The 27,213-nt window shown below is 45.8% G+C and overlaps 3 protein-coding genes across 24 annotated transcripts in view; 1 reads left to right on the top strand and 2 right to left on the bottom strand.

Annotated features, from left to right (window-relative positions):
- The window catches only part of SEC31B (SEC31 homolog B, COPII coat complex component), a 116,925-nt gene extending 101,136 nt beyond the window's left edge, over nt 1-15,789 (bottom strand). For 8 of the 18 annotated variants that reach the window (XR_010412547.1, XM_064595154.1, XM_064595159.1 and 5 more), the window contains exons 1-10: nt 15,661-15,757; nt 13,398-13,521; nt 12,917-13,040; nt 5,871-6,066; nt 5,562-5,657; nt 4,462-4,605; nt 3,987-4,129; nt 3,022-3,121; nt 2,756-2,917; nt 2,092-2,226 (exon numbers count right to left, since the gene is read on the bottom strand). Coding sequence is in view for 17 of the 18 variants with exons in the window: in XM_064595154.1 (XP_064451224.1) it covers nt 2,092-2,226; nt 2,756-2,917; nt 3,022-3,121; nt 3,987-4,129; nt 4,462-4,605; nt 5,562-5,657; nt 5,871-6,066; nt 12,917-13,040; nt 13,398-13,476 (1,179 nt within the window). In the remaining variant the exon portion in view is untranslated. Of the gene's footprint in view, nt 1-2,091; nt 2,227-2,755; nt 2,918-3,021; nt 3,122-3,986; nt 4,130-4,378; nt 4,606-5,561; nt 5,658-5,870; nt 6,067-12,175; nt 12,271-12,916; nt 15,621-15,660 lie in introns of those variants that run through there. The other 10 variants (XM_064595153.1, XM_045878619.3, XM_064595152.1 and 7 more) reach the window with 9 other exon arrangements.
- Nucleotides 15,790-18,669: 2,880 nt separating this feature from the next.
- Nucleotides 18,670-23,364, bottom strand: NDUFB8 (NADH:ubiquinone oxidoreductase subunit B8). 3 transcript variants are annotated; one of them, XM_064595169.1, is made up of 5 exons: nt 23,254-23,364; nt 22,753-22,879; nt 21,385-21,484; nt 20,793-20,948; nt 18,670-18,854 (listed from the first exon to the last, which is right to left on the bottom strand). In XM_064595169.1, exons 1-5 carry the CDS (start codon nt 23,276-23,278, stop codon nt 18,762-18,764), a joined length of 501 nt encoding a protein of 166 aa, XP_064451239.1. In that variant the 5' UTR covers nt 23,279-23,364; the 3' UTR covers nt 18,670-18,761. The 3 variants fall into 3 exon arrangements, with proteins under 3 accessions (XP_064451239.1, XP_045734582.1, XP_064451238.1); XM_045878626.2 differs by having other exon boundaries at nt 23,163-23,323; XM_064595168.1 differs by having other exon boundaries at nt 23,116-23,268.
- A 2,480-nt stretch (nt 23,365-25,844) lies between these two features.
- The window catches only part of HIF1AN (hypoxia inducible factor 1 subunit alpha inhibitor), a 78,435-nt gene continuing 77,066 nt past the window's right edge, over nt 25,845-27,213 (top strand). For all 3 annotated transcript variants that reach the window (XR_010412551.1, XR_010412550.1, XM_045878629.3), the window contains exons 1-2: nt 25,845-26,058; nt 26,337-26,587. Coding sequence is in view for 1 of the 3 variants with exons in the window: in XM_045878629.3 (XP_045734585.1) it covers nt 25,882-26,058; nt 26,337-26,587 (428 nt within the window). In the remaining 2 variants the exon portion in view is untranslated. The remainder of the gene's footprint in view (nt 26,059-26,336; nt 26,588-27,213) is intronic.

A 27,213-nucleotide genomic window follows, 5' to 3' on the forward strand; every position in this document is an offset into this window, starting at 1 on the left:
GTAAAACTCTAGCACACGGTACTCATCTTCTGACCCGTGCTGGCAGCCCCATTCTCCCAGTCACCCGACTAAACACCTTGGCATCGTCATGGTCTTTATACCCATCACAGCTACAGCCACGGAACAGCAGTCTGACCTCGTCTTGTGCAGTGTCTCTCACACAGGGCCCCCTGTCCCATTCCCAGCGCTAGCACACCTAGGTTATTGGAATAGGCTGCTAGCCTCTGGGTTTTCCTCCTCCAATCCAAGCCTTAGACTACTGGTTTCAAAGGCCACAGAAGAGAGCTTAAGCTCCTCCAAAGTCAGGGCCAGACTCTCTAGCCTCTCTCTCCCTGCTCATTCATGTGATCGCTCCACATCCCCAAAGTGCCCAGTTCATTCCTGCTTCTGAGCCTTCAACCACCAAAACAGCCCCCCCTGAGCATCCTTCTCACGCTATTAGGTACCCTACCTAAAGCATCTGTCACCAAGCAGAGCTTAGTAAAGTTCCTTGACTCCAGCAGGTCTCCACCGTGGCTGCACATTAACACAACCTGAGGAGCTATCCAGAGTCATGAGGTTGCACTCCAGACAATGAAGTCCGAATCTCTGGTGGTGGGACTAGACATCAGTATATTTGAAAGTTCTTCAGGTTGCAGCCATGGTTGACAACTACTGCTTACTCCCCAGCCTGCTTCTGCCTCTGACCCTCCCCCCTCTCATGTGCTCTCTCTCTCTCATTCTGTCTCAAATAAAAAACAAACAAACAAACAAACAAACATAGAATTACCTCCTGAAACAAACAAACAAAGAATGTACTTCTCTCAACATCAGAATTCTTCACCTCCTGAGTATGTTAGATTTACCTCCACAATAAAACTGGTGGCTGTGAACACAAGAACCACTTATTCGATACATCTGTTTTCAATTCAAACCTAATATTTAAAGCACTGGATTAAGTGCTTTAGGACCCTGCCACTCCTCAGACCAGCCACAAGGGCATCACCTGGGAACTTGTTGGAAAATCAGAATCTTGGGCCCTACCCTAGACTGAATGAACCAGAATCTGAATTTTTGTAAGATTCTCCAGGTAATCTGTATGTGCATTAAAGTTTGAGAAGCACTTGCTTTAGGGATAAAAACGAACAAAATGTGGTCCCTATCTTCAAGTCTTCAAGGAGTCTATTACTTAGTAGGGTCTCCACACATGTATTTAAGTAACCTTAGTATAGTTAGAATGTATCATTACAGGAATAGAAACCTTGGAAGTGAAGTTTGACAAGGGTTTAAAGACAGGCATTGTGGACGGGGTGGTACTTAAGCAAGGGACCATGAAAGACTATAGTAGGATTCAATGGCTCAGGAGAGACGTGAAGGGCAGGGTACATGCAGAAGCAGCAAAGTTGAGGAGTTATTTGTGGAACAGAAAGTAGTCATATGTAACTGGAACCTAGGGAACACATAAGAATAAAGTGGGGGGGCGCCTGGGTGGCTCAGTCGTTAGGCGTCTGCCTTCGGCTCAGGTCATGGTCCCAGGATCCTGGGGTTGAGCCCCGCATCGGGCCCTCTGCTCTGCAGGAAGCCTGCTTCTCCCTCTCCCACTCCCCCTGCTGTGTTCCCTCTCTCGCTGTGTCTCTCTCTGTCAAATAAATTAAAAAAAAAAAAAAAAAAGAATAAGGTGGGGATAAAAACTGGAAAGGTAAGTCCATAAGGAAATGCAGGTCAAAGGTTTTGGGCAGAGGAGTGACAGGATGGAATTTATATTTTTTTTCTTTCCTGCTTTGTATTTCTAACCCTTACATGTCTGGACTCACTACCAGTCCAGACATGTAAGGGTTAGAGAAAAATCAGGTGGAATCTCAGGCAGTTCTCTATAACCAAGCAGCCTATAGCAACCAATACCTTTTAGACAGGACTGGCACAGTAAGCAAGGTGAAGGGGTAGAGGGAAAAGCAATAGTAACTCTGCTTGAGCCCTAAAATGGGCCTGATCTGAGACACAGGCAGTGGGAATAAATCTATAGAACACAGCTACATGTTGGGCTTACGAGAGGCTTCACAAACACACACACACGCACAACCATGCACACACACCCCCACACACTATACTTACAGCAAATGAAACACCTGCTGGCCTTCTCATCCATTTGGGGGGTTTTTTTAGAGGAGGTATCAATGATGCTTGGGCCCCTTGCTCTGGTACCTGCAGTGGTGGGAGAGGCTGGCCTTTGCTGAAGAAAGAAGAGATCTGAGGGTAAAAGCACACCTGTATCACCAACCCGAAGTGGTGCTGCATCTGTAAACCTTACTCTGGGAGAAATCCTTGAGATAACCAATCTGGCCCAGAAAGGCTGGACTCCCGTTTTCTAGGGAACTGGTAGTGAGGGTAGGACTCCCATGCAGTAGGCTCTTGGAAAGCCTACTGCATCCAAGGTCTACAGTGGAGTGTAGACACAGAATGGATCTACAGGAGAAAAGGAGATAAGACAGTTCATACTTCCAAAATAATGGTCCCGGCATGGAGATCCAATGTCCCTGAAATATCACAGGGAACATCCAAGAGCAAGAGTCAATATGAAGGCCTCTTTTGTATCGTGGCAGGAACGGACACCCTCCCAGGAAGATGGGCACTAGAGCAAAGGTGAAGCCCTCCCAACCCAGGGTCCTGGTTTCCCAGTCTCCAACAGTCCCCACTTCCTCCTAGGCCATTCGTCCTTTTCTCTCCCCCCATATAGAGACAGCATTCCCTCCAGCATTCTCCACCAAGCCTTTCAAACCTTGTCAGCCTGTCTCATCTGCTGGACTTCCCAGCTCCTACCCATCACGGAGTACAATCTTATCCAGCCGTCAAAGGAGGCAGCAGAGAACACTGGAGGGTCCCGAGGGCACCACTGCACATCAAAGCACCAGCTGCTCTGTGTGGGCAGCTTATACACTACCTGTGAGGGAACCCGACCATTAGAGAAACCCTGACTTAGGTAACGTGACCCAGAACACACAGCGGATTTCCCCTCCCAGCATGCCCACACAACGGCGAGTCTACCTCATTGCTCCCCAGGTTCCAGCACAAGATCTGGTTGTCCTTGGCACTACTGAGCAGAAGCTCAGCATCAGCCTGGCTCCACGACACTGACAAGATCCCCCTAAAAAGGAAAGAGCAACTAACATTTGTCAAATGGCTACTCTGAGTAGGGTACCTCAAATATCTTGGATAAGTTTCATCCCTATAAAACGAGAAGTCTCATTTCATTTTACAAACGAGGAAAATGAGGCTTTGAAAAATTAAAGAACCTTCAGCAGTCATGCAGCCCGAACCCAAGTCAAATCCCAGAGCCTATGCGCTACACACTGTATCACTCTGCCCCCAGACGTCCCCACAGAATGGCCTGCTTCTTTTCCCTGACTGTAGAGTAGGGACTATGAACAGCATGAATCAGGCAAGCACCCACCCCTCTGGGTGCTTTTTTTTTTTCGCAGGAGGGTGGTGAGGACCCAACTCTTCAAAGTCCCCAAGAAGGTATAGAGGCAATACAGCTCTTTAGTAAGAAAGAACAGTGTGGGCTGCTTTTTCTGCTATGGGCCTAAGAGCTACAGCTTCAGGGGCAGGCCTGTTCAAAGGATAGATAGGAGCCTAGGTTCTCTTATTAAGGAGAAGTCTTGGAGGAAGCAACCTCACTACCTAAAGAAATGAACATTATCCTTAAATCAGAGCCTGGGGACTCTCCCAGGGGGACTAAACATTGGCTCCAAATATTTCTCATGACCCCATCTGCACTCCCATTTCTGGAAGTTAAATGGAATCTCAGGTTCTTTTCCATAACCTCAGGATCTCAAGGATCTCCTCTTTGTTGGGGTTACAGCTAGGACTGGGAGACTGTGTGTTCACTGGGAATGACTTTGAAGACACGCAAGATGTTTGGTAACTAAAGTGAGGCATTCACTGCCTCCTACCCAGGTCAGTTATGCCCCACCATCCACCAAGGATGTAGACAGAGCTTGAGACATTACCTACTGTGGCTCTCCAGCACCTTCAGGGGCGAGGAGGCAAAGCGCAAATCCCACAGCTGAATCACTGGAAAACGATCATCTTCTGAACACAGCACCAACTGGGTGGCTATGTCTGGGTGCCAGGCCAGGCCTGAGCTGTGCATCTGTGGACAAAGCAGACCCCAATGGGTGATATAACCTGACACTTCTGGTTATGAACCTTTTCTGCCCAGTTGGAATAGGATCTCTGAGGGCAGGTTTTGTGTCTCTTCTATGTGATAAGTGATGACCATGAGTAAGTAAGGAACACTAGTAGCCTCTGGATCAGCTGTTTAGCTTCCCTAAGCATTCACTCTCAACAGGAAATCTGCTAAGAGGCTGAACCTACAAGTGCAACAGCTGAAAGCAGACACCTGGCCTGGGGAAGAGCAGCTCCAAAGTCTAGGCATGAGAAAGAAGCCAGAGCCTGAGCCTGTATTCTGTCTCCACGACGCACCCTGTTGCTATGATCGCTGACTTTGATGATAGGTTCATTCTTCCTGAGATCCCACACAACTGCCTTGCCGCTGGGGTGAGCAGAAGACAGAATGTGTTGAACTTGCCGGTTCCAAGCGAGTGCCTTGATGTCTTCTGGAGGCTGCTGAGGCAGGAAGGGTGGGGAGGGATAGAGGATAGAGGATAGAGGACAACTTGTCATCTCCTGGACCAAGAGCCATTTGCTGTTCCACTGCTCCCAACCCCCCATAGAAAGCCGAGGAGTAGACATGGGGCTTCCCAAACCCAGTGTCAGGGAGCTGGGAGTTGAATTTTCCAGAGAGGATCCTTTAGGGGACTGGTGTAGAAGCTGAGAGAATGGCAGGCACACTTGGAATTTACCCCTATCCCAAGGTGCTCCTGAGAGGATGGAGTCAAGATTTAAAACAGCCCTCTTATCTATGACAAAGAGAGAGGTAGAGGAGGAGGAAGGGAGGGAAACAAAGACATGTAAGACCCCCAGAAAGAATGAGGCAGAAAGAAAAGCCATTGCTATTTTTAGGGCACAGGGTGCTATCAAATTTATACTTAACTTACCTCACGATACTGTAAGCACAAGACAGAGAAGAGCCAGGAAGCAAAGAAGATGGGCCCAGTTACAGACTGACAGGTAGATGCACTCAGAGACAGACATACACCAGATCCCCAACTGCATGGGAGAACCTGCTATAGAGGCAAAGCTGACCCACCCCAACAAAAAGGACAAGGATATATCTGGGCGTCCCCTCTTGGCCCCACTCCACTGAGCCCAGGGCCCTACTCTACTCTGCCTAAGCTCTACTATGATAAATAGTACTCACTCCTTTTCTCAATGTCTTTTACTGCCTTTCTTTATCTTCCTTCCAGAAACCCTAGGACAGTTCTTGACCACAAACCACCACACACACACCCTCCCCTCCATCCCTGTTATGGGTTGGCTGGTAATATGTTAGTCTGTGGTGCTTTATTTCCCTCCAGTGGTAAAGTCCAAACTCTCCTGTGCTCTGGGTGCCTCCAGAATTCAAGACTTTCCTGGGCAAATCAGCTGCACACTCTAATCAGCAGCCCCGGGAGACTCCTTACCTGTGACTTAGATCCTGGGGTTCTTGGCACATTTAGGTTATTCAAATCCCAAATAAAGATTTCAGAATCACTGGCTCCCGAGGCCAGGAGGTTGCCCTGTATGAAGAAAAGGCCTTAGGAGACACACCATCCCAGGAAAAGGTACGAACAGGTAAGGGGGAAAGAGACCCACATTTGGGGCTTCCAAAACCTCCCCCATAACAGTGTGGGAAGGGCTAAGAATTATAGATTAGAGGTCACAAGTGAATGCTTCCACTCAGATCTGTGGCTCCATGGCTTGGGCATGTTTGACCAAATGAAATGCAGTACCTGGAAAGGATTAAAGTCAAGGGCTCTGACAGCCCCCGTGTGCTTCTGTCTCTGGGCAATCACAGGCTCCTTCCCGGGAGACAGGATGTGGGCCACATTGTATAGAGTAAGCATGCCATTGTCCCCGCCACCTGCAATGACCCCGGAGCCTTCCAGAAGCCCATCGCCAATGTTCCCCCAGATCAGCTTGTAAAACCTACAAAGAGGAGGAACTGGCATCAGCACCAATGCAGAATCAGGTCAGTAGGCAGAGAGGAGGCATTTCTGTCAGCCTCTGCCATTACGCAGGTATCCCCACCGAGATGGAGTCTGCCTGTCTCCCTCACTTACTAGACACACAACACCATATTCCTTGCTTGGTCCTGCCCTTTCTCTGGAAAAAAATTCCATCTTTGTTACACTAGGAAGGCAGGAGATCACTGCCTCAGGGTTGTGTGGCATGTTTTTTTTTTTAATTAACATTATTAGGGTTATATAGGCCCAGGGATACATATTTCAAATAGATTAGTTTACTTAATCTTCACAACTCAAATAACAACAACTAATGCTTATTGGATACTTCCTATGTGCCAGGCACTGTTTTAAGTGCTTCACATGTATTAGCTGATTTAATATTCAATAACCCTATGAAATATTATTAACTCCATTTTCAATTGAGGAAACTGAGGCACAGAGAATTTATGAAACTTCTGTATACACAGTAACTTTATCCCTATTTGACAGCTAGGAAGTGGCAGAATCAAGGTTTAAAGTCCGGCCCATCTTATTTTATTTATTTTTATTATTATTTTTGTGGCGAGAGAGTGAGAGCAGGGGAGGGACAGAGGGAGAGGGAGAATCTTAAACAGACTCCACACTCAGCATGGAGCCCAACATGGGGCTTGATCTCATGACCCTGAGATCATGACCTGAGCCAAAATCAAGAGCCAGACGCTCAACCCACTGAACCACCCAGGTGCCCTGGCCCACCTTATTTTAGAGCCTGAGCTCTTAACCAACATAAAATAGTGTATTCTGTTTAGAGGAAGATCCAAATTCTTTTGTACCTGACTAGAAGCAGGTTTCCCTACACCAACAATTGCTGTCCCCTCTTCCCTCTCAAGCTGGAAGTAAAAAAGACCCAAGGACCTCTCCACCCTGTGTCTCTTCCCTGTGACTAGCCCACTGGATCTGCTATATGGTTGCAGTGGGCCAGCCCTACAAACATAGAAGCGTAAAGAATAAACATACCTCTTGGAAAACACTTTTGGCTTTCTAATGATGCTTCTCACAAGACACTGCCCCTGTCTTGCACAAAAGAAAAAGATGGACCCTGCGCCCCTGCAGACAAAGATGGGTCCTCTGCAAAGCTCCTAGGGAAGGCATGTGAGATCCCCAAAGCCTCACAGGTAGTCTGTCCTTCATTTCACAGCTGCTAGCCAAGGGTATTTCCACAGCCCTTCAGAGAAGCCAGATTTCACATCAAATGATGTCATAAGATCCCTAACTGAAATGAAATGCTTCCACACCCTGGAAAGTTGGCCAAGAAACTGAGTGGGGTGACCGGGCAGGGACCTGTCTGGCCAGTCACTGGTGCAGCAACCACCTGTTAGAAGTAAAGAGCTGAGCACTGGTTGAGACCAGGTCAGCAACTGAGATAAAACAGCAGAGCTGACACAAACAGTGGCTCCGAAGTTACTGTCCAAACGGCCATGTGTTCTAAGGTTGCACTGATCTTAACAAGGCAGACAAATGTGCATTACACGGGCTCAAGAGGCTGCCACGTCCGCCTGGGGCCAGACGTCAGTGCGGGCAGCAGGCAAGTCAACAGAGTAGCTAGAGAAGCCCAGAATCGGTTTTACAGGAACCAGAGGAGAGTATGGCCAGAGAAAAACTCACACAGGGATGGTAGAAGATGTTGCAGTAACCTCAGTATGGTCACAGCTTATGACATCCAGACCGAAGACAAAGGTACCTGAAACCTCAAGGGGGAATCACCAAAGAGTTGGAAAATAAAGCCCTGTTAGTTTAGAGTGACCAAAAGGCAGAACACACAGCGTGACAAAATGACTCTCTCTAAGCATGTAGAAAGTACAGTCCTATGGTTAACGATTTCACTAGTGAGGGTGAAGCAGGAGCCCAAACAGGACATGATAGAGAACACCTGGGAGAGTGGGACCAGCTGGGACAAGTTAAGCAAGGACCCGGACATGATCATTCAGTGGGCTCAAGGAGTGTCAATCATCTCTGCTCTGCAAATGGACAGGGAATAACACGTGTGTGTGTGTGCGTGTGTGTGTGCGTGTGTGTATACACACGTGCATGTGCATGCAGAGGAAGAGCGCATAAGCATGTAGGCAAATGCAACAAAAAATTAACAACTGATAAATCTAAGGAAAGGTACATGATTATTCACTGTACTATTCTACAACTTCTCTATGTTTGAATAGTTTCAAAATAAAAACTTAAGAAACAAGATGACCTTTGGCTTGAAAATAGGACTTTCAGACATTAGAAGAAAAGAGATTTAAGGAGAAGGTATAGAAAGCGTTTGTATAGAAAAATGGGAACTTTCAAAACATGAGAATACCGATGGAATTCTCTGCTGAAGAGGTTCCCATGGAGATGGCAACAATGGGCACCATAGAGCATCAAGAATGATGGGTGGCACCTAAAGAAAATACAGATTCTTTACACACCTACCTAGACCTTGCAAAGCAGAATTTCCAGAGAGAGGCCCTCAGAATCTACATTTTTAACATGAGCCCCCAGGTGATTCTAACAAGCAACCAGGGTTGAGAACCCCTGTACTAAATACATCAGACTGATACCAGCCTAGACCAATAACCAGTAAGGGAGGACATTGAAATTCACAAAGACAGAACCAGCCCCAATGACCAGCTCAGGGCTACGCTTCTGGCAGAGAGAAAAAGACAAGGTTAAAGAGAATAAACTGAGGCCTGAGAGATCAGAGGGTCATCCCAGCGAAGCTCAGCTGAGGCCAAGCTTTAGCTACTTTGTAATTAGGAACGTGTGCTGTGTCAATTCTTGCTTCTGTAATTTAGGTACTTCTTTGTTTAGGATTTTGCTTTGATTTGCTTAGTCAGGTTCCTTTTTAAAAACCCCAACCTCATCTTAGCGAACTAAAGTGAAAACAAGCCAAAATAGCTGAGGGAATCCAAGTTTCCTTAAAAGTCAGAGCGGTGAAGGCAGTGCTCCAAGCTGGAGAATGAAGACAGTGAAGCGGAGCAGTGGCTGTTTGAGGAAGTCCTTTCCTTATCCCTAGTAGGCACCAGGCTACTTATGCCCATACATCCCGAATTTACAGCAGAGAAAAACAGAGCGAGAGAAGTTAAATAACGTGTCCAAGAGGACATTAGATGGCAGTGCTGGGTTCTGAACCCAGGTCTATCCAACAACAAAGCCTACGTTCTCTTTACTCTGTGATTTTTTTTTTTTAAGATTTTTTTTATTTTGAGAGAGAGAGAGAGAGAGAGAGCACGAGCCATAGGGAGCGGCAGAGGGAGAGGGAGAAACAGACTCTGTGGGGCTCCACCCCAGAACCCAGAGATCATGACCTGAGCCTAAGGCAGCCACTTAACCAATTGAGCCACCCAGGCACCCCTCTACTCTGTCATCTTGATGTAATCTCTAAAGAAGGCAAACCTTGGAAATGGGAAAACCAAGTACACAAAGTGATCTTTTTCTGCTTGCTGTTCCACACACAGGCACCCAAAGAAGGTCACAGTACTCCCCAAGTAGCTAGAACTGCTATAAAGGTAATGGAAGGTAGATCACCTACTTTCTTCATGTTACTAGAGGATGGGTCATACGGAGGTTACAGAGACCACAAGGAGATCAGTGTAGACACAGGGTGGAGTACAGTACACCCATCACACATCGGCCTCTGATCTCATTCAGCCACAGCAGCTGAGACCTCAGTCCACAAGTCAACACACATCACGTATTATTCTCCCCAAAACATTTCTTCTTGCATGAGATTCGTCTAACCAAACATCGCCAGCTTCAGCGGGCGTGCTAATCCGAACCGATTCTGATGCATCCAGGGCATTTATCTACTTACAGCCTGAGGCAGTCCCTTGTCTGCACCCTTACCAGTGTTTCAGAGCAGTTCTTTTTTGGTCAGGTATTTCTAAATACGTAACATTTCTCTGATGCATCATGGATTGAGGATAAGGGGGTCTTCAGAATTCAAATGTGGTTAAGCCATGGGTCTGGTGAAAAGGGCAGGCAAAAGAAGGGGAAAGATTTTGAAAAGTATATGTTGAGGTAATAATGAAGAAACACAAGGAAGGTTTCTTAAAAAAAAAAAAAAAAAAAGAAGGGGCACCTGGGTGGTTCAGTCGGTTAAGCGTTCAACTCTTGATTTGGCTTGGGTCATGATCTCAGGGTCCTGAGATTGAGCCCTGAGTCAGGCTCCGTGCTCAGTGGGGAGTCTGTTTCTCTCCTTCTCCCTCTCCCTCTGCCCATCTCCTCTCTTTCTCTCTCTCTCTGATAAATAAATAAATAAACCTTCAGGGAGAAAAAAAAGGAAAAAGGAAAGAGATTATGCTATAAAAAAGAAAGGGAAGGAAAGACTGAACATAAGACCTGAATCTAGAGCCCAGTAGGTTCTTAGCAGTCATCTTGCACAACCTCTTCTTTACACATAAGTGAGGAAACTGAAGACCACTGTCAGAATACCATTTGCACAGTCATGTACCGTTAGCCAAGGATGCAACTCAATACAATTGTGCTTTCAACTAAACCATGCCAAAGATGACACACACAAAAAAGAGGAAAGCATAAAGCAAAGAATGGGCAGCCCTCTACTACCCTGATCATCTTGGTCAATAGTTTGAGATGTGGATTTCTGAGTAAGTGACTGAACCCAGGCTGAGCCACAAGTGGGTGTCTAAGATAATTTCTTCAACAAGACTCTTAATAGATCTAGGTCAAAGGTAATTCCTTAGGTCTCTGGAAATGCAAATCAATCTTTGGATACAATTATGGAGTTAGAAAAGAAAGTAGAGATGAAATACTATCAATAGTGTTAACTGTACTATTTATTTTGGTTTTAGCCCCAATCCTTGCAGGATGGAACAGAGTATGAAATGAAGTTTATGATTCCTGAATTGAGTACCACCAGTTCAAAAAGGATCCCTTCAACCTAGTTGGCTGCAAAACCAACCAATCATCCCCCTTGAAAAGCTCTCAAGCCACTAAGATTAACTGAACAATAACTATAACTAACTGAAATGGTGGCTAGGAGTGCTCACTTTGGTAATCCAGACATTTCTAACGTCACTTGTTCATTTAACAGATATTTATTAAGCATCTAATGCCAGGTACTGTTTTAGGAGCTAGAGATACAGCAGTGAGTAAAACAAACAAAAATCTCCGCCCAGAGGGATCTTAGGATATAATTTCAGATTTCTTTTTTCTAAAAAAGGGTTTTTTTAAGATTTTATTTATTTATTTGACAGAGAGAGAGAGTGCACAAGCAGGGGGAGCTGCAGGCAGAGGGAGAGGGAGAAGCAGGCTCCCCACTGAGAAGGGAGCTCAATATGGGGCTCAATCCCAGGACCCTGGGATCATGACCTGAGCCGAAGGCAGATGCTTAACTGACTGAGCCACCCAGATGCCCCCTTTTTAAAAAAGAATTTTTTTTTAAGATTTTATTTATTTATTTGACAGAGAGAAGGAGTGTGCGCATGTGCACACACAAGCAGGGGGCAAGATTTCTTAAGCAATTACACTGCCTCTTGATTAGGAACTCTTTCTCCTAAGGAGCCACTACTGTGCTGAAGCTGCTGCTTTGCTGGCTGAGGACAAGAGCCCTTGCCTCCTGCCCCTCCTCTTAACTCCAGGAGTATGAACATTATTGCATTAGCTCACCCCTTTCAGGGGCCCTTTCTGAAATGCTTGCTTAGATGCTAAGAATATTTCATGATTATTGGTAAACCCTCCAGTGGCTGCTCTTCGAAGGGAAAGGTACTGGAAATACAAAGAGATGTAAAAAAACTATAAAATAAGGGATACTATCAGAAAGTGATATAGGGGCTCCAGAAAGGGAGAATAACTAACCTTTATTAGGTTAAACCATGAAAAGAAAAAAAGGGTACTTCTGTCTAAATAAATTAATTAATCTCTCAGATGAACCAAAAAATGCACAAGAGAATGCAAAGTTGCATTTGGACCAGTAACCTCTAAAGTGGGATGGGCAAGATAATTTTCTGAGCTGTAGGAAAAAGACTTATATTTTTAATCTAAAAATTATAGGAATTGCATTTTTAATAGTAGAGTAATGCATGTATACTACTTACATTGCCTATATAACTTGAGTATAGTGAATATTCACATTTTCCCTGGTGGTATGAAAATTTGGAGACCACTGCTGTAAGGCACATCTTTATAAAACCTTTATAAAAGAAAAGTTGAATAATAGAAAAAAGGTAGATTTTGGAGTTAGGCCTAGATATAAATCCTAGCTTCCCAGAGTTTCAGTTTCCTCCTATGTAAAATGGGACTAATCGTATTTATGGCCCAGGCCCATTTTGAGGGATGAATAAGATATACAGAGCTCCTAGCATAGTGTCTGGCCTGTATACATATGCTCTGTGAATGCCAGTACTCAGCCCTGTAGGCCTGCCAGAGCCATGAAATCCACGAGGACCCAATCTGTGCCTAACCACGATGAAGAGAGAGGCTCACTCATTCTCCTCCCACTGGCAGAAAACAAGATATTGTTTAAGGTTATCTTCACAAGAGCCAAGGGAGGAAGGAGCCAACATCTCTGGGCTCAGAGAGAGATCAGGTACTTATGGGTCCAGCTTTGTGTGAGGCGTCTCTATCACATGATTCTGCCTGACACCACTGCTGCTGCTGACCGAAAAGGTACGAGTGGGTGTTTTAAAAAATCCTTTTGCAAAATAAACCCAGGGTTAACTTCTCCCCTCACGTATCTCCTCATGAGCCCTGAGAAGCACACATTACTACCAGGATTCCTGAACAGGGTCTACATCAGGATCTGTCCCGCACACTCATCAACAATTCAGACATAGTACCTGCTTGAGGCAGAAAGGACTCCCTTGTGTTTCAAGTCCAAAGAGGGGTCCCTGAAATCAATCTCAAAGATTTCCAATGTGCCATTTGTGCTAAAGGAGGCATCTAGCTGCTGGGCAGATGTTCCTAGGCACAAGAAAAGTTAGGAAGAGGCAGCATATAAGCAAAAATACATGCATGGGTTTGGGGTATAAATGGTTAGGGAGTGGAGAGGCAGAGGAACAGGAGAAGACTGGGTATACCCTTTTTCAAGTGGTAACTCCAAAGAAAGCAAGAAAACAGGAGGTGCCCTGGCTTGAGCCATAGTTCAAGGCTGCCCCCAGGTACTCCAAACACCTAATGTCCCCTTGCTTATGCTGCGAGCAAACCCCACCTTTCCATGACTCTAAAGCTTTCTCTGAAGCTCAATAAAGAATTCTGGATATTAAGTCTCCCTTTGACCTATGTATTTTCAGCAGATCATAGTCCACAATATCATCATACCTGTGGCCAGATACACAGGGTACTGGCTGGCTGGGCTCCACGCTTGGACAGCTGGCCGTTCAAGTTCCTTTAGCTTCATGGCCGGTCCTGTGTGTGGCAGAAAACTGACATGGCCCTCAGCCTACTGAAAACAGAAACCTGCAAACTTAGGAGTCAGATCCAGGGACTACCTGCAGACATGAGATCTTGTTTCTCTCTCCCCACCATGGAATGGGGATTTCAGGGCAATAGGAGCTAATATACACATAACCATCTGCAGATCTGCAAGGACAGTTCACTTACCTAATTACTGAAATCTAATGCTTTAATCCCAAAAGGATATCCAAACACAGTGGTTGCCACAGGCCCAACGGTGATGATAATCATCAGATCAGGTAATATCTCAGTGACCTCATCTATTCCTTTGGCTTTACGTGTCATCCATATGCTGATGACCCCCAAATTCATACCACCAACACAAATTTCTCCTCTGAGCTCCAAGTTCTTATGTATAACTTGCTAATCAAATATTTCCATTTGGATATAGCAAAGATACCTAAGTTAGTCTGTCTAAAACAGAATTCTCTATTCCCCCAAATCTGTTCTTCCTCCAGTTTTCTTCATCTCAGTAGATGGTACCACTATCCATCCAATTGCTCAACCAGAAAACCTGAAAATCACCCTTGATTCCTCCTTCTCCCTTATTCTCTTCTAATTCATCATTAAGTCTTCCTGATTTCACCTCCAAAATTATATCTTAATCTATTTACTTTTCTCCATCTCCACCACCACCACACTATTTGAAGATACCATCATCTCTCACCTGGATTACTGCAATAATCTTCCAACTGGTCATCTTTACCCTACCATAACCCAATTAACTCTACACAGCAGCAGAAGTGAACTTTTAAAATCAAAAACAGGATTTTGGCATTCCATGCTTAAAACCTTCCAATGACTTCTATTGCACTCAGAATAACATTGCTAGTGACCCTGCTCAAAGGCTCCAGCCTACCACTTCAACCTCATCTCTTGCTACTTTCCCCTCTTATTCATTGTGCTACAGCCACATTAGCCTTTTCTCGTTTCCTGGCTTTTTACTACCTCAGAGCTTTTGTAAATTCTGTTTCCTATACTTTGAACGTCCTTCCTTTCATTCTCTGCATAACTGGCTCCTTATCACATCTTTCTGGGCGCAGCTTCTCACCCCCTCAGAGAGGCGAGCCACCCAATGAAAATCAGACTCTGTCTTTTTCTCCTTGGTACCTTATTTGCTGAATGAAGGCAGACATCCATTTTAATTCTGTGGTTTCCAATCCAGTTCTAACGCATATTCAAGGTGCCATCCCAACAGGCTAGCAAAGTGGCAGGAAAGTGTTTTGTTTGTTTTTAATTTAACACTGAACTTGAGGGAGGAGGCTTGGGACCTGCTGTGACCTGCTTAAGGAAGCCACCGTCAGGTTTGTCTCAACCTAGAAAATAGCAGGTAGTATTACTCAATCTCTAATGTACTTTCCAGCCTGAAGAAAGTTTAAGGCTGCCAATTCAGCCAAGATTCTCAGGGGGCCTCTAAACGCTTGAGGCAACATCAGTTACGTTCGGACTTGCTGCACAACATATTATATAGTCACCACTGCCACCTGCTGGTCAAAGCCATTTTCACGTTTCTGGGGAAAGCCCTTAACAAAAGTAGAGGAGCTGTGTTTAGCACTGCTCATTTAACATGCAAATCTCAATTCTCACAATGGTTCTATGTGGCAAGTACTATTATTATCCCCATTTTACGGGGAAGAAAACTGGCTGGGCCGAGATGTGAACCCCAATCAGCCCCCATAGCCCAGTGCTTTTAACCATTATACTAGTTCAAACTCAACTCAACTCCACATGAGGTGTTAAATCCCCGACGGTCTAGAAACTGGGAAGACGGGCTTTTAATCTACATTCAACCAAGAGCCGAACAGACTCCTGCAGTGACGGAGGGCGGCAGCGACCCTCGGCAGCCCCGGCCCTTGGGGGCAGCACAGCTTCCCGCCAGACCTGGCCAGGCCCGGGCCCGGAGCGTACGGGAAGGCGCGAGGGCAGCGCAAAAGGGAGACCCTCGTCGGGCCGCAGCACCCCCGCGCGGCCGGGAGAGCCGGGCCGGGTCCAGCCCGAGGGCGGGCGTGGTGGGGCCCTGAGAGGCGCGGGCCGGGGTCTCCGCTGGGGGCGGGCTCCCCTCCCCCCGACTCTCTCCCGAGGGAGCAGAGGCACTCCCGGCCCCGCCAGAGAGGTGGCGAAGACCCACCTGCTCCGGGAGCCCAGGTCAGGGTAGCGCGGCGCAGCCAGAGCCGATCTCCTCCGAGGGCCTTTGGCTCGACTGGGCGCTGCGGACGGCGGCCGCCGAAGGCCAAAAGTAGTCCTGGCAGGGCACCGCGCGCGCGGAGCTTGGGGTCGAGAAGCGGGCCGACCGGCGAAGGATGGAATAGGATTCTCGCTTTTTCTCCGGGCTCCCTCACCTGTCCTGTGATTGCGCATTTCTGCCATGTGGGTCAGATCCTGCGACTACTAAGTTCTGGCCTATTCAATTTGAGCCAGGCTCCGGGAACAGCCCCCGCGAAAAGGGAAAATACTAATTCATTATTTGTTGAAGTGGAGAAGACCTGGTACTAGCTCCAGAAGCTCTCAGTGGAATCCTAATTGAAAAGGTAAATAGCAATCGAGGCCGTGAATAATGGCAACACACTACACCCCAGCAACAACGGGTGGCCAAAAGCTGTTGGCTGAACTAATTAAAAGGTATAGGCATGCAGGGGGCTAGGTACTGTAGACCAGGAACTTCCTGGAGGGTTTCAGGGACACGAGATATAGGTGTCATACCTTGCAGCGGCAAGATAGGTGGTGTCTCAGAAGGAAGGGCCCGACTGCCTAGTAGGCCCCCTGGCACTTCCCATACCATGAATTAAGGAGGCCGGATACAGATTGGGAATACCAGTTCAACTCTGCAGGTAATTGGGAGTTAATGAAAATTATGAGTAGGGATGCAATAAGATGAAGATTGTATTTTGAGACAAGTAATATGGATTCCCTTGGAGCTGGAGGCAGGGACTCAAATTAGGAGACTAATAGAATAGTCCCAGGTCCCAGGTGATGAAAGCCTGGATTAATACAGTGGCAGTGACTGTAAAGGAAAACTGGACAGGCTCTTGTGACTGATGAAGGTAAACAGTTGAAGGGGGAGGTGAAAAAATCAGATGGATTTTATTATGTTGACTGAGGGAATTATGGCATTTTCAAACAACGTTCTGTCAGCAGCTGAAGATCTTAGACCTGTTACCTGAGATTCAAAACTTTGGTTTAATGCATAAGTCCCACTGTGGTTTTGCCAGTTACACCTCCAAAAACAGTGAATTGGTTCAGTTATTTTATGACGGAGCCCCCAATCACCGTGACACAAGTCTAGATTTCCTTTTCATGTAGACTAGAGGGTTTTGAAGTCAGGACAGAAGACAATTTAGGGTATTGCTATGCCTGCCCACTCTCTGCGCACTAAGTACTCACTAAGCATTTCTTGAGCATCTTAGCACCACAACAGTGGATGAGACCTGAGAGTAAGTAAACAGGGTGGAAAACTGGGCCTTAGACTACACCTTAAATTAGGGAATGAGGCAGAAATGTCACTGATGGGAGTGTTCTGAAAGAAATTTGAACCAAAAGCGTAAGGTCACAGTTTTAAGCAGGACAGAATTAAAAAAATAAAAAGTACAGGGGTGCCTGGGTACCTCAGTCAGTTAAGCCTCCCTCAGGTCATCATCTCAGGGTTGTGAGATCAAACCGTGTCCGGCTCCACGCTGAGCGTGGAACTTCCTTAAGATTCTCTCCCTCTGCCCCCCCCAAAATAAATATTTTAAAAAATTAAAAGTAGGGGTGCCTGGGTGGCTTAGTCGGTTAAGTGTCTGCCTTTGGCTCAGGTCATGACCCCAGGGTGGATCGAGTCCCACATCGGGCTCCCTACTCTGTGGGGAGCCTGCTTCTCCCTGTCCCACTCCCCCTGCTTGTGTTCCCTCTCACGCTGTGTCTCTCTCTGTCAAATAAATAAATAAAATCTTAAAAAAAAAAAAAAATTAAAAGTAGGGGTACCTGGGTGGCTTAGTCGGTTAAGTGTCTGCCTTTGGCTCAGGTCATGACCCCAGGGTGCTAGGATCGAGTCCCACATCGGGCTCCTTGCTCGGCAGGGAGCCTAGTTCTCCTCCCTCTCTCTCTCTGACAAAAAAAAAAAAAAAAAAAAAATCTAAAAAAAAATTAAGGTATACTCTTCTCTCTCAGCTCACACATCTCTTAATTCTTTCACTGTTTTATAACTGCCAGTCTCAGCTTCTAGGTAAGTACCTGAAGGCAATTATTTTGTCCTTTCCAATTTTATATCCCCAGGACCTATCAGTGTCTGATATATAGATACACAGATGTTTAATATATTAAATATATTATCAAAGGTGACAGAGGACAGAGAATGAAGACAGATAAAAAGCCAGTGGAGACACTGAAGTAGAGGCATTTTAGTATCCGTACCCACCCCCTGATCTCATAAAAGTCCCCTTCAGTGCCTGGACAAAAACTAACTTGGATGGACTTGCTTTCATAGGTCATACTGAATGTGTGCTTTTTTTATGGGACAGGCTTTCAGGCAGCATGACTGCTTAAGAAAATGTCCCCAAAGGGACAAAAAGAAAATGAGCTGGTTCACTTAACAGATGCACTGAGATAGACCCTCAAAAACAGGAGCAAAAGCCATGCACAGGTTCAGAAAAACTCACTGGACAGTCCTCTAATTCATAAATGCAGGATTCAGAAGTTGCTTTGGAACAAGGAATACACACTCTTACAATAGAAATAACATTACGGTCACATTCCCAGGTGAGTCCAAAGACAACTATATATCCTGGAATATACTTGAAATGTGTTAAAATACAGTTTTTTAAAAAAACTAGCCACTATAAAAAGTTTTTTTTTTAATGGGAAATACTTTTTGTTCCAACTTGGGAAGTCAGGAACGTATCTTTCTTCTTCTTCAACCCTGTAAATGGGAAAAGGAGCTACCCTTACCACCTGCTGCCAACTGGAACCCTCAAATACCTTCACGGTCCCAGCAAAATTAACAAATTACCATTTTCTTGTGCTTAACTCCCCCCACCTCCTGTCTTTCTAATCTCAGAGGTGCTGGGGGGTGGGAACGGACAGCAGACCAAAAAAAAAAAAAAAAGGAAAAGGATGAGGTTTTCATGGCAGTGGCTATTCCTGGGGAAATGATGCACAGATACCACAGCACTAAGTTTTATTAGGGACTTCATTAAGGTTAAATCTCTAGAAATGAGGGAGTCAGTTCAGGGGCACAAAGCTGATGAAGCCACCTCAGATCTCATAATGAACCACTGGCTCAGGCTCTTTGGTGGGATCGCCGCCTCGTTCCAGGTACAGATTGTTATAAGGATACTGCTTTGGCCCCTAAGGAAAAAACACAGGTCAGCAAGATAGCATACATCCCAGCCAATACCTGGCTATACCCCACTCCGAGTTAACAATCACACATGGTAAGTGGATACGAGGTAGCCTCTGGTCAGACCCAGCTGCGCCAGAACAGCAGGAACAGCACTCCTCTTCCCTAATCAGCCCAAGGCAGAGAGAAAACCTAGATTGTAAGAGAAGTGGTGCCTACACTGTGTGTGTGTGTGCGCGTGTGTATGAGAGTGAGTGAGAGAGAGAGAGAGAGAAGGAGGGAGGGAGGGAGGGAGCTTTCTAAATGAGACGACGCATCCAACCATCCCACTCTCTCCTGGGGTCGAGACAGACTCAATCTCCTTTAAGTCACTCAGCCTCTAATGGTTCCACCACTAAAGTGGCCTAGCAAATGAGGCGTGCAGGAGCAGTGGTGGGGGAAAGCACAGAGGAGACACGGCTGGGACGTGCTTCAGGGGCTGCTGGCTTTACCAACAAACAGCTGTCAGAGAACACAGCTCAAGGGGAGGAGAAAAGGGTGATGTGCTTACAGAACTGAAAAATGGAAGCGCCACACTGTGTTTCTTGCTCTCCTGAAGTGAAGTTAGTGCTCACACCAGCCCTACGTGCACTCTCCAGCCTGGAGCCCCTGGGGCTTGGTAGGAAGGTTCGTGTCAGTGCACACAGACGTACCAGCTACCATCAGGACATTGATTATCTCTGCAGAGGTAGCACTGAGCAGCCAACTGCAAACCTGACAGTCTTCCTGCTTTCAGTTCTTTCCTGTACAATCTACTCGGTAGACTATTCCCAGATTAAACATCCTAAAATCCTAACCTTCATTATGTCATTTCTGTTCAAAAACTCAACATAGTTCCTTGCTGTCTAGAGGTAGACCAAGTCATCACTGGATCCCCAACCCCTAGCACAATCTGTATCTGGTACATAGTAGGGTCTTCATAAATATTTGAATTAATGTCTTACTATACCGCTGAGTGCAAATCCCTAACTACACAATCAAAGCATCCCAACCTAAATGACCAACTCACCTCACAACATTTTTTAACATGGCAATTTCCACACCTAATTTCCCAGAACATGAGATACTGATTCTAGAACCCCATCATGGAGCTACTGAACCAAGGATCTGAATTTTTAGCAGCTCTCTAGGTAACCAAAAGCTGGTTATCTAGGAATATTTTATATGCCTATTCTATTGCAGCTGACTAACTCTCCTTTTCCTTCCTTCATTCTATTTTTCTTGCCCCAAATGTTCTCTCCAACTTCTGCCCCAAAGCAAAAGTCTATACATATTTTTAGTATCTAGCATGATCCTTCTTTTTAACAAGACCTCATACCCCTTAACACATAAGTTCACTACAAACATATGGACACTAAAACTGCCACATTCCTATATCTCTGTTCAAATGTTGCTCATCGTGTCATTTTCTACATCTTCTTCTTATCCAAATCAAACTTCCTTAAAGCTAGACAGTATATTTTCTGTGTCTTTTACGCTCTCCAAGATAAAACTGTTGTGCTCGTAGTAAACAATTGCTTCCAGTACCCTATAGGACCTAGTGCCCTTCACACCTCCAGCAAAGAATAGGGTTTCAGCTCTAGATTACCTGACTCCACCTTCAAAGATCACTTGCTAAAATATAATTGGTAAGTATAGTCCCCAAATGGCAACTTTAGAAGACTAGTTGACTTACACATTCTCATTTCTCATCTAGTCCTGAACTGTTTCTTCTCACTCAGGCTGACCCAAGAAGTAGGCATGGAGCAGTTCTCTGAGACTTGTGCCAGGTCAATGGGTAAGGCCTTCTACAGGCCTTAACAGGAAGCCAAGCTTGGTATTGGCTGGATCCCTACTCCAGAGACTTCATTCCCTCAGGAAACAGCACTAAGTAAATATGCCTACCAGAGCACTTCTCAGATACTCACCACAGGCTGGTAGGTGGGGTAAGTCTCCCCGACCCAAAACATGAACAGCATGAAGGCCACGAAGCCGAAGAGGTGCTTACACATGAGATTCCAGGAAACAGGCGTGGGGGATGTGTCCACACGGTTCCTGATATACATGTCAAGGTCCCAGTGCATCTGAGGCAGAAAAACAGTTAAATGCAACATTCTGCTCTTCCTGCAAAAGGCAGGCAGTCTGCAAAAGGGTGATCAGAGCCTGATAAAAGGTTCGGTAAAGGCATTCTACTGCCCTGGGGCAATATTCTGCCAGTCAAGTGTGAGCTACTCTACCACATAAGACTAGGTGCTGGCTTAGGTCTAGGTTCTGCTGACCAAGGACAGTTCAAGCATGGAAGTGCACAATTTTCAAAGTACAGACCTCTGATTATTTCTTGAAGTCTCTTCCCATGTGCCATACATGGGACCTCAGATCTCAGATCACTGGGTCTTGCTTTCTTGGGCAGAAAACCTTAATGTTGCTTAGACAGCAAAATGCCATTTAAGCTAAATAAAGAATCCTCATGAAGATACTAGCAAGAAGGAAGAAAGGTCAAATGGGACATGGATCTCTCACCGGTTCACCCCAGTTCAACCTCAGGTCTGGGTGGTCCCAGTTATACCACGGATCCCTCTCCTGCTGTGAGCGGTCAGGGAGCTTTGGGTAGTCACCATACCTGAGAGACAGAAAAACTTCTGGAAGGGGCTTTGAGCAGCATCACTCAGGCAATTCAAAGCCCCCTCATGTTAAGAGATGAGAAACCAAGTGACAGATAACGGCCTCCCCTAAGGACAGAGAAACCCACTTTCAAATTAAGATCTCAATTTACAGTCACTAAGCACAGAACTAATCACAGAAGTCCAAAATGTAAATAAAAGATGATGTCAAACTCTGAAACATTATAATATACATTATAACATACATGCTTTTCTTACCTTTTTCAACAACAGAAGTCATGCAATGTTATAATGTTAAAGCTGGAAGGGAATTTAGCAATCAATCACTCTGATTCCCTCATTAGACAGAAAATGAAACTGAAGTTTAGTCTGAACCCCAGGTCACCCAGCTAATTGGAATACAAACAAAAAGGGTTCAGATTAAAGCATTCTCTTCATAGCAACTGTGCTCCCAACTACCAAGTTAGCATACAGCTCCATGTCTCAAACGCCTCATGGGACTTCCTGCTAAGCTGGGTTTTCCGTAACAATCCAGTTTCAACTTTTACAGACTGCTACCAAGGCTACTCTTGTCCACAACAAAGTAAGAGACATAGGAAATGATGACTAGTTATGTGTCACAGAAAATGATTGGAAAACAGCAAGAAAAATAGGAGCTGCTAAAACCACTACTGAAAGAGTATGCTAGGAAAGAAAATGAGGGTGACCATAATCACGTCAGATACTTAACCACAGGGGTGTTATGTAAAGGGGGGGATGGATAACATCACTGGGAGTAGGGAAGTTGGCTGTTTAATCTGCTCGACAGTTACTACAACTTCCACAGCCCTAACAGCAAAGATATTTTTTAAAAGAAAGACATACATACGAATATAGAGTACTCCATCTACAAGTAAGGCTCTCAAGACAGGAGTCCAGCTCCAGCCTGATCACGTGCCTGGATGACAGCACCTGAGCCCAGCAGATGCTCAATCTAAATGAAACCTCGCACTCTGGTTGAAGCCAAGGAAAGTTCCTGCTATTCAGGGGTCCTCAAGGGAGCTATTAAAATCTCGGCTTCCTCATTTGAGGAAATAGCCTGAGCCAAGGAGAAAATTGAAGTCCTCTAGGCTGCAGCTGCTCACCCATCACCTCCCACTTCCCTCCACCGAGAAAGGCACCCACACCATTGACTCTGAGGGGTCACGCGAAGGTTCAGGGAAAATGGTCAGAGTCGAGCCACCCAACCCGGCTGGCCATCTCACATCACGACTCTGCTGCATCTCACCCCATGCCATCATCCGGGTACGGTTGGTAGTCTTCTACCCGCATATTGTATTTCTTGGCGGCGGCGGCCCGTTCTTCCGGCGTTTTGGGATAGGGCCCCGGGAGCATCTCCTTCGTAATGTGCGAAGCTGGAGAGCAGAAGAGGGCGGGTCAGAAAAGACCCTGTCCTTCCTGCTGCCCCGAAGGCTTCAAGCTGCGGTGGCTGCGGTGGCCCAGGCTTCAAGGGACCAGTGAGACTCTTGACCCCCTTTTCTGGGTATACTAACTCCACCTCCGCCCCCTCGTTGGACACAGCCACCGCGGTATCCGCGATACCCGTCCCCCCCCGCCGCACCCCCCACCCCCCCGCCAACCCTCGACACACCAAACCTCAGGCATCCCCACACTCGGGCCTCGCCCGTTCTCGCGGACCTGCCCGTGCACCCAGCGGCACCACGGTCCGGCTTGCCCTTTGCAGCCATCGCGCTCCCAGGACCCCCGCCCTGGCCGTCGCCATCTTCACCTTCCTCCCGGTTGACCCTGCACATGCGCAAAGGCCTTGTCACGGCGGCTGAGCCGGGCCAAACGCGACAAGGGAAGCCGGTAGCGAAGGAAAGTCGTTAGGCTCCAACAAGGGCGGGGCTTAAACCGTGTTGAGAAGCCGCAGGGAAGATGGGAGGTTTGATAGAGGCAGAGAGGGGAAGTGGAAAGGAGAGAAAATCGAGCAGGTCATTATTTGACATTTCATACTATTGTGTCCCTTTCTCCGTCAGCTGACTTAGACACTTCCAAGGATAATGGGGACACAGAACCCGAGTATCTCAGGTGGACAGCTAACTTACCTCCCCCAGGTGCAGTACAAGTCGAATGAGCCTGTCTTAATGTCTTCTTTGACCGCCTGCCTTTTTCCTCTCCTTCACTGGCACTTCCTCCTTTCATCCCCAAACGTGATCATTCTTCAAATTCAGCCCTTGGTCTTCCTTGCTCTTGTTCTGTTCTGCAAATTGGTTGATCTCCTTCACATAGAGGAATGATGCAACACACAAATCGCCCCAAATTCGCTCCTCAGTTTTACTCTGTATTTATATTTGAATGTCCCAGTCACCTCAATCCAACAAATGTAAAACCAATCCTAGCACCTAAAGCAGCTCTTCCCAGACTGGCTAAAGCCTCAGATTGGCTAGGACTTGTAAAGATTTCAAGCCGGACCACAGTTAACAAACACTAGCTTAAAGAAGAATGGGGGATATTATCATGTTTGCATATGAATATGTTTTCACTTTTACACAAACAGGATTTGTATAATTTAAACAATATAAATGTACACGTATTTCTAGCAACTTTTAGGGTCATGACTGTTTTGGTGCAGAATCCATTATTACAGACATTCTCAAATATATATTAGAGCAATAAAGATTATATATACTACTTGGCATATAAAGTTGGGGGAGGATTACTTCACAGCAATTTGCCCTCTTGTAAATAAGCATCACTAGTTGATGTTCAAAATAATTGTACAATATCTGCATTCAATCAAGCCCTGATTGAATTTGGGTTAAGAAACAGTGTTTTCTAATTTATTTACTATTATCAAGATATAATTCACATACAATAAAATTCATCCCTTTAAAGTGTACAATAAAGTGATGTTTAGTATATTTACAAAGTTGTGCAATTATCTCCACTAATTCTAAATTGTTTTCATTACCCCTACCCCTAGACCCTGGCCATCACTAATCTACTGTGTGTCTGTATGGATTTGCCTATTTTGGACATTTTATATAAACAGAATCATGCAATATGTAACATTTTGTGTCTGACTTACTTCACTTAGCATAATATTTTTAAGGTTTGTCCATGTTGTAGCATGTGTCAGTTCTTCATTCCTTTTTTTTATAAAGATTTTATTTATTTATTTGAGAGAGAATGAGATAGGGAGCATGAGAGAGGGGAGGGTCAGAGGGAGAAGCAGACTCCCTGCTGAGCAGGGAGCCCCATGCAGGACTTGATCCTGGGACTCCAGGATCATGACCTGAGTCAAAGGCAGTCGCTTAACCAACTGAGCCACCCAGGCACCCCAGTTCTTCATTTCTTTTGATGGCCAAATAATATTCTGTTATATTGATATACAACTTTTTGTTTATACACTCATCAGTTGATAGACATTTGGGTTATTTCCACTTTGGGGCTATTATAAATAATGCTGCCATGAACATTCTTGTACAACTTTTTTGTGTGGATGTATGTTTTCAATTCTCTTCAGTATATACCTAGCAGTAGAATAGCTGGAGAAAGAAGAAAGAAAGAGAGAAAGAAAGAAAGAAAGAAAGAAAGGGAGAATTGCTGGATCATAGGATAACTCTGTTTAACTTTCTGCAGAACTGTAAAACTGTTTTTCAAAAAGCTGCACCATTTTACATTCCCACTGGCCGCATATGAGGGTTCCAATTTTTCCACATTCTAGTGGCTGTGAATGGTATCTCATTGTGGTTTTGATTTGCATTACTCTGATGACTAAAGATGTTGAGCATCTTTTCATGTGCTTATTGGCCATGGTATATCTTCTTTGGAGAAATGTCTATGCAAGTCTTTCATCCATTTCTTAACTGGGTTGACTTTTTATGCTTAGTTGTAAGAATTCTTTATATATTCTAGACAGAAGTCACTTATCAGCTATATACTTTGTAAATATTTTCTCCCATTCTATGGATTTTATCTTTTGTCTAGGCCTGCAGAGCAACCTTTGCCCAACATCTATCAATCTGACAATTGCTTTTCCTTCTGATTTCTTAGGTAGGTCAAGAGTTTACTTCTCTCCCCATCCATGACTGTAAAGTTTAATGCCCCGCTAAACTGGCCTCCTTCTCTGCTTCTCGTGTAGGCCTGGGCACACTGACGTAGCAATAATATTTGGTGTATTGGTTAACCAGGTGATCAGTGGGTTTAACCTCTGCGCCCCAAGACTTCAGGGGCCGAGCTTAGGGTGTAAAGCTGTAGGTCACCATTAGGAGGAGCTCCCCCACGCCCCGGTTCCGCGTTCTTTGTGTCTCTGGACCGCTCTCGCGCGCAGGCCATCTCTATGGTTTCCGTTGTGTTTTATCCGGAATAGGCGGGGCTTCCGGTTCCGGTGGGGCCGTCTGTAGCGACGGAGATGGCGGCGACAGCGACGGAGGCTGCGGCCTCGGGCTCTGGAGAAACCCGAGAAGAGGCCGAAGCGCCCAGCCTCGCCTGGGATGAGTCCCAACTGCGTAGTTATAGCTTCCCGACCCGGCCCATCCCGCGTCTGAGTCAGAGCGACCCCCGGGCGGAGGAGCTTATCGAGAATGAGGTAGGAGGCGGGGCCCCGTCCGAAGGGGGAGGGGGAAGGGACCAGCTTGAGAGGAGAGGTCAAAGGCGAGTGGTGATACAAGTGGGGAACTGGCAGGGCTGTGGACCAGGGCCTGAGGGAAGATGGAGAGGGAGGCGAGGAGAAATGGAACTTAAGGAGTTCGCGCTTGTTCACAGGAGAAAGTATTCAGAAGTAGGGAAGCTGGACTCATGAGACAAGAATCCACCAGGTCCTTGGGACGACTTTATTTGTTTTTTTCACTTGTTGTTTTCACTTAGGAGCCTGTGGTGCTGACAGACACAAATCTTGTGTATCCTGCCCTGAAATGGGACCTTGAATACCTGCAGGAGAACATTGGCAACGGAGACTTCTCTGTGTACAGTGCCAGCACCCACAAGTTCTTGTACTATGATGAGAAGAAGATGGCTAATTTCCAGAACTTTAAGCCCAGGTCCAACAGGGAGGAGATGAAATTTCATGAGTTTGTTGAGAAACTGCAGGATATACAGCAGCAAGGAGGAGAAGAGAGGTAAGTTCCCAGATCGTGGCTTCCCACTGAATCTAGGGCATTCATTTTCCTTTCTTGTAATTGAGCATATGGAGGAGTTAGACGAGTTCTCTAGCTTGAGAGATGAGAGAATGATTAGACTTGAATTGTGACTCTGTAGTTCTTTGTTGTCTTCACAGAGTGACAGTCACAGTTGCCTAGAAGGGTCAGGTAGGTGAACAAAACGAGAGAAGTTGTTTGGGTAAAAACTACAATGAAGCTGAAAGCATATGCCTTGTTCAAAGTGAGAAGTCATTACTTGACTCTTGTTTCCATTTAGGAATGCAGTCCCAGGGTTGCCAGATACTCTCATTTTCAAGAGAAGCCAGAAATTAGGATTTTTACTTAACATTTTTTTGACTTTTAAATGGAGGCAGCTAATTCAAATTTTTAGAAATGCTGCGGGGTACCAAACAAAACCGACTGTCATTGGATTTAGCCCTGAGATGGCCAGTTTGCACCCTGTGTCCTAAAATGTTAGGCTGGCTTGGGACAATTAAAACTAAAAAGTTTTATAGATTGTTATGATTCTGGGGTGAAGGATGTCAGGGTCCTCTAGATTAGGGGAGATCAGATTCAGTTGATATGGATTTCCACATTGTACTAGA

The sequence above is a fragment of the Mirounga angustirostris genome, unplaced genomic scaffold (assembly GCF_029215605.1).
Source record: "Mirounga angustirostris isolate CCGP_5_RB_7025 unplaced genomic scaffold, mMirAng1.0.hap1 SCAF_6, whole genome shotgun sequence".
In the NCBI taxonomy this organism is placed as follows: domain Eukaryota; kingdom Metazoa; phylum Chordata; class Mammalia; order Carnivora; family Phocidae; genus Mirounga; species Mirounga angustirostris.